General features: G+C 45.3%; 1 protein-coding gene across 1 annotated transcript; it reads right to left on the bottom strand.

The window, feature by feature from the left end:
* Window positions 1-1,098: 1,098 nt before the first annotated feature.
* On the bottom strand, window positions 1,099-5,582 carry LOC137049208 (uncharacterized). Its single transcript, XM_067427669.1, has 2 exons — window positions 1,583-5,582; window positions 1,099-1,191 (listed from the first exon to the last, which is right to left on the bottom strand). Exon 1 carries the CDS (start codon window positions 5,559-5,561, stop codon window positions 1,608-1,610), a length of 3,954 nt encoding a protein of 1,317 aa, XP_067283770.1. The 5' UTR covers window positions 5,562-5,582; the 3' UTR covers window positions 1,099-1,191; window positions 1,583-1,607.
* Window positions 5,583-7,097: the final 1,515 nt, after the last annotated feature.

Below are 7,097 nucleotides of genomic sequence, written 5' to 3'. Positions count from 1 at the left end.
CCCGTGGACCTGTTATTTGGGGCCACAGCATACATTTGAAAATTGACCTTTTTAATGTTTGGGGCTCCCGTTCAGCTATGGAAGGCTCCAGGGCCCCCAAACCAACGCTCCTCTCTACCTCACAGCACCCCCTATCGGAATCCAAAGTTCTGAGAAGATTGGAGAAACTTGAAAATGTCCCTCCAAAAAACACAGTATGCCTTATAGATTTTTTGGGGTGGAAAATGAAGTTTCTCTGATCTTCTCGAAACTCTGGATTCCGATAGGGGCCGCTGAGACGTAGATAGGAGCGCATGCCTGGTGGACCTAGGGCCTTCTGGGGTCGAACGGGAGTTGAAAAAACAAAGACGTACAGATTCCCAATTACGTAATGCCTGCCAAATAACTAATCTCCTGGACATAGTGTTCATAGATGATATTTCACATTTAATATACATTTTAAGGATCAAAACACCTCTACTGTACAGGGCACACTCAAACAAACACACTCATCTAACTTTCAGGTGATTTGAGTGCTTAATTTGCATAGAAAAGGCAGTCATGTGGACCTGTTATTTGGGGCCACAGCATAAATTTGAAAATTGACCTTTTTAATGTTTGGGGCTCCCGTTCAGCTATGGAAGGCTCCAGGGCCCCCAAACCAACGCTCCTCTCTACCTCACAGCACCCCCTATCGGAATCCAAAGTTCTGAGAAGATTGGAGAAACTTGAAAATGTCCCTACAAAAAACACAAAGGGGTATGCCTTATAGATTTTTTTGGGTGGAAAATGAAGTTTCTCTGATCTTCTCGAAACTCTGGATTCCGATAGGGGCCGCTGAGACGTAGATAGGAACGCATGCCTGGGGGACCTAGGGCCTTCTGGGGTCGAACGGGAGTTGAAAAAACAAAGACGTACAGATTCCCAATTACGTAATGGCTGCCAAATAACTAATCTCCTGGACATAGTGTTCATAGATGATATTTCACATTTAATACACATTTTATGGATCAAAACACCTCTACTGTACAGGGCACACTCAAACAAACACACTCATCTAACTTTCAGGTGATTTGAGTGCTTAATTTGTGTCAAGCTTATTTTGTGCGTGCACAATTTCCCCGCTTGAAAGAGAGAACGACATCATCAACGGAGGCCAACTGGATTCCACTCATCTTTTCTTTTTATTAAACCAGAAGAAAGGTGAAAAACCTTTGACAAAGACAAAAAATACAGAAAATGTAAATAAATTGAAAATAAAGCTTATTAAACGGTTTCATTATTGAGTCTGTGCAATTTCTCGCGTCCAGCTCGGGAGTTTCGGCAGAGCTCGCCCGCCGCGTCTCATTCCAACACTGGATCCCTTTTTTCCCGTCTCTCTTTTTCTGCCCCTCGCTCCGATTGGCTGAGATTACCATAGTTATTTTCTCGTTTATTTTTATTTATTTATGTATTTTCTATGCTGTTCATTTATCATTTGTATCCTGTTTGTAATTAATTTATATCTTTGCCAGTTTGACTTGACACCTCCCATTCGATTTTCCTTGGATACACGAGGAAATCGCAATGCTTAGAAGGCAAACTGCTTGACACTTCTAATTACAGACAAGTTAGAATGTTCCACCAAACTACTTGGTTACTTGCTCTTCAATTGGTAGAAGGACCACCAGTCGTCTCACATCTCTGTGAAGAACAGTACTTGGGATCTTCTCTTTGCGTTCCTTTGACACTGGGTGGTTCTTAGTTGTTGCTTTTGAGGGCTTTGTAATAGGAACAGGGTAACTTGGGAATGTTCGAACATTGACGTCCCTTACAACACCCTTGTTGTCCTGATTGACACTGATTACTCTGCCAAGTTTAAATTGCCCTCTCAGTGCATTTTGATCCGCTATCCAGACGATGTCTCCAATTGCAACATTCCTATGCATGGTATACCACTTGGTCCTTAAGAATAAATTTGGACCTGCAAGCTGGCTCCAGTGTCTCCAGAATTTATCCACCATCACCTGCATTGCTTGGAGGCGTTTAAATGGGTAACTGGAAAAGTCGAATGTTTTGACATCACCGCTTTGGGATGCTCGCCCCAGCAGTAGTGCATTTGGAGTTACATACTGGATACAGTCTTCCTGGGCTTGCGCTCTGGCATCGATAGGCCGCTCGTTCGCAAGATTGGCTGCCATTTGAAGTACTGTTTGGAATTCACTGTAAGTGAGACTAGACTCGACTCCACAGTTTTGGAGTGCCCTTTTTAGAATGCGCACTGCAGCCTCCGCAGCTCCATTCCTGTGTGGAGAATCGGCTGGATGAATTTTCCACATCCATTCCGTTCCATTTCGTGCAGCTGTTTCTTCTAGAGCAGACTTGTCGATGCCCTCCAGGAACTTGTAAAGCTCCTGTAGAACCGGTCTTGCACCGATGAAATTGGTGCCAGGATCTGAATAGATCTTTTTAGGAAAGCCCCTAATTGCAGCAAATCTTTGGAAGGCCATTAAGAAACTTTCAGTTGATTGGGTGTTTGCCAACTCTGCGTGGATTGCTCTGCTTGACATACAGCAAAAGACAACACCCCAGACCTTCATGGAAGCTCTCTTCTTAACATCATCTTTCACAAGGTAGGGCCCAAAGAGATCCACTGTTGTAAACTTGAAAGGTACAGCGGGCTGAGATCTCTCTGGTGGCAAATCACCCATAACTTGTTGACACTTCTTTGCTTTGGTCCTCCGGCATTGAACACAGCTGTCGACAACCTTTTGGGCTATTCTTCTACCCCTGATGACCCAAGCCTTCCTCCTCATCCTAAGTAAAGTTTCAGCCAAACCTCCATGGCTTTCTCTGTGAGATTCTCGGGCTAGCAATGTGGACACCCATGCATTGTAGGGAAGGATCGGGACGCTAACTTGATCTTCTTTAAAGACCTGCACTCTTCCACCACAAACCAACAGCCCAGAGTCTGGATCCTCGTACACAACTAACCTGTCCCTGGTGGTGTTCGGGAAGGTTATACCTTCTTGCGCAGCTAGAAAAATGTCTCTAAGGGCATCTTGTCTTTCTCTCACGGAGATGGTTCCTGTTGAAGAGACTGCCTCCCACTTTGGGTTATTTACAGTTCGATTTCTGCCAAGGAACTTTTTCACTGCCCTCCAAACCCACGCTACTGTGTTAACTAGTCTGGATAGCTCACTGAACTGCTTCATTATTAATAAGTTTTGGACAGCTGATCCTGCAGGTGGTCTCCTGGGTTCTGTTTGGACTTGGATGAGATCCTCATTTTGCCTTGACAATTCAGCTGGTCCCTGTTGTTTTGATTTAGACCTTGTCAGTGCAGCTGCAAATGCCTTCTTTTGAAGCTTACTGATGCTTTCTCGGGCTGTAGCTGCTATATCCTTTGCTGACTTTATTGGCCACTCATCTACTGGTAAGCTAAGGAACTTTGGCCCATTTTGCCACTCTGAATTTTCATCAAGACTTTGAGGATTAGCCCCCCTTGTGATCACATCTGCAATGTTCTGTGGACCTGGTATCCACCACCATTCTTGCGCCTTAGTAATTTCTTGGATTTCTCCAATTCTGTTAGCGAAAAATGTTTTATAGCCATTGCTCTCTCGCTGTATAGCACCAAGGACAGTTTGGCTATCAACCAAGTGATACCACTTTCCAACTCGAATTCGGCTATGCTGCTCAAAGTACTTTCGCAGCCGCGAAGCAAACACTGCTCCACACATTTCTGCTTTGACAGCGTCTCCTTTGTGATCTAACGGAGTCAGTTTTGCTTTGGACTCCACAAGCTTGATGATTGAGCCCTGATCAGAATTCCATCTGAGGTACATTACCGCACCATAAGCATTTTCACTTCCATCTGAAAAGGTTATCGCCCAGGGTTTATCACTGGAATTTGGGGGAGTCAAAGCTCTAGTGAACTTAATTTGGCCAAGCTGGACATACTCCTCAAAGAGTTTAACCGCATCTTCCCTAAGACCATCTGAGAGGGCGGTGTCCCAACTTTCACTGACTGGAACCCTTCCATCTTTTGCCTCTTGGAAAGCTCTGCGGACCAAAATTGCCCCTTTCTGCTTGGCAGGAGTCACTAGGCCTACTGGATCATACACCCCTGATATCTGACTCAACAGCTCCCTCCGTGTCAGTGGGTTTGGTGTTTGGGTTCTGACTTGCTCTTGCAAAAGATTCTGACCAAGTCGCATTTTCCTTTTTCTCTTTGAGAAATTAATTGATGTCATCACACGGAGCTTGTCATCTTCCACATCATAGCCCAGGCCAAGTGCTTTGTTTTCATCATCATGCATTTGGTTTGGTAGAACCATGATATTTTCTTTGGTTCCAGAGGGCTCATATTCAGACTCACCCCTCTCACTTTGATCTGAGAAGACCCATGGTTTAAGAAGAAATCCTCCTGCTTTTAAGATTAGCTCCACATTTGCTACGATGGACTTCAGCTGGTTAAAGTCATTGTGGGACGTGAGAATGTCGTCAACATAGCTGTCTTGATGGAGCACTCTTCGCTCTTCCTCGAGGTGAGCAAAGGATGGTAAATTAGCAGTTTCACGCATTGCCAGCTGCGCGATGCACCCTGCTGGCTTGTCTCCAATGTTGACTCGTGTGACCGCGTATTCCTCCAGCTCCTCGTCTTCAGAGTTTCTCCAAAGGAATCTGTGTAGATTCATTTCACGGTCTTCCAACCAAACGGAATTGTACATTTTCCTGATGTCTCCTAATGCCGCATACACTCCACTCCTGAACCTCAGCAGGACAGCACGTATCTGGTTAAGAAAGTCTGGTCCTTTCACTAACAAATCGTTCATGCTAACACCTTTGAACCTTTGGCTGCTGTTCCAAACAAGCCTCACTGGTGTTGTGACTGAGTGAGGGTTAGGAGCAATAAGATGGCTTACATACCACACAGGGCCAGTCCAGTTTGTGATTGTCTCTTCAGATAACTTTACTGCAGCCCCTCTGTCAAGCATATCCTGCACTTGAGCGCTATAGGGAGCCTTCCATTCAGGTTCTTTGGCTAGCTGTTTCTCCATCCTCAAGAAAGTAGCCTCAACCGCCTTCCGGTTGTTTGGTAAGGAAGCTGGATCTTCCAACCATGGATACTTGGCATGCCAATGTGGCTCCTTGCTGTGGTTATCCTCCATAACGTAAGTGAGGCCTTCTCTTACTATTTCGAGTTCCCTCTCCTCAGCAAGAGTCATTTCCTTCCCACCTGGTTGGCAATTTCCACAGCGGCACCCACCACATTTAGGCTCACACGCTGCGCCGATGGAATCCCACTTCCACCACTCCAGAAAATCTCGGGTGCTGGATGATGCGCTTGATTCATGAAATTTGGCTACTGGCTTGTTTGGTGGACAGAACTCCATTACTTCCTCATACTTTACAGCAGCCATTCTCATCGACCTTGCGAAATGCGTTTTGGACCTGTGAGCCGATACAGCCACCTCCTCAAAAAGCTCAGGATGAGTTCCTCCAACCGTCTTTCCCAGTGGTCCATCCCATAGAACAAGGTCTCCAACCACTCTGACCCTCTGCGGGGCTAACTGACCTTCTCGGTGGCTTATAAGCATTTCAACTACTTTAGGCCTTGCCAGTTCGGTTAAGGGAACATCGGGAAAGAAATCTTGCAATCGCTCAGGTGACACTGTTTTTTGAATCTCTGCAATGCTTTCTAATCCATAGCAAGCCAACTGATGTGACCTGAGAGTGCCCTGGAAGGTTTTTACTCTGATTTTAAGAAGATAACGTTTGGTTCTTACACGAACTTTCATCCCTCCGACTCCATGGATGACAAGAGTGATTCTCTCACCTCTCAGGTTCAGACGATTTGCAGCACTGTGTGTTATGTAATTAGTGTCTGATGCCAAATCAATTAGTGTCCCAATTTTCTGTCCGGCATTAGCGGTCACATTGAGAAGCATCATGATTACTGGCAGTTCCAGCAACCCACCTTCTGCTAGCAAACTTGGGTGTTCTTTTGTCACATTAAACGCCCTTGATGCTGTGTTTGAGAACACACTTCGGCATTGCTGTGCTAAGTCTGATGGGAGTTTACTGAGGAAGTCCTCTTGATCTTTTGTGTAATCCCTCTGGCCTCTTCCTCCTTCAGGATGAAGCTTGCTCTTTTTCTGTATAGCACTGCTCTCTCTCCTTTCAGCATTTGGGCATAAATAATAGTGATGCTCAGGAACGTTCTCTTCTTTGCAGGCTTGGATCTTGCAGAGAAAGTTGGGTTTGCAGAATGAATGGTCCTCGTGGACTTCAAGACACCTTTTACAAGCTCCCAGTTTTCTTACTGCGGCCTTTTTGTCCGTTAGCTTCAGTGAACGAAACTGTTTGCAGAAGTAGAGCTTCCTTTTGTGTTTGACGTCATCACAGACTACACACCCTGATTGGTTGTTGCTTGATTTTGTGGACTTTGTTCTTGCCCATCTTGGCTCAGTTCTTGACTCCCTTCTGCTTGGTTCCTCATCCCTTAGCTGTTCAAGCTGCTCATAAATGCTCTCTTGCTTTTTGAGGAATGCTAACAGATTATCAAACCGATTTTCTGGCGTAACGGAGCTCTGCTGGTCAGAAATGTGAATAAGCCATTCCTTCTTGAGAGACTCAGGTAGCTTTCCTTCAATTGACTTTGTTACTAAAGGATTTTTGATAGCGCCAGTGTTTCCAAGGTCACATAAATCTCCAAGTGCCTTTTCTACTGTTTGGATTAATTCAACTATTTTCCGTGGCTGGTGACTTCTGATAGCAGGGAGCTTTTGCAAGTCCTCCACTATTTCAATAGCAATAGCTGTCACGTTTCCATAGCGGTTTTCCAAGACACGGAAAATGTCATCTGCTGTATTATAGGTGGTGAGGCGAAGATCTCTTACAATCTTCTCTTCGAGACTGTCAAGAACCTGGATCTTTTTAACCTCCTTGGAGCCGGTAGGTTCGCCCTGCTTCTGAAGCGCTTCCCAGTCTCTCTTCCATCTGTGAAAGTCACGTTTGTTACCAGTGAACTTTGGAAGGGACGTTGGCTTTAACTTAATCGTTGCCACAGGGTAGCTAGAGATCGTTGGTGGCGGTGTTAACTTCTCTGCCTCCTCCTCTCGTCTTGCACGAAT

Source organism: Pseudorasbora parva, chromosome 20 (genome assembly GCF_024679245.1).
Source record: "Pseudorasbora parva isolate DD20220531a chromosome 20, ASM2467924v1, whole genome shotgun sequence".
NCBI classification, from domain to species: Eukaryota; Metazoa; Chordata; class Actinopteri; order Cypriniformes; family Gobionidae; genus Pseudorasbora; species Pseudorasbora parva.
Note: the sequence above shows the minus strand (reverse complement) of the source record. Positions and strands in the feature narration are given on the sequence as shown.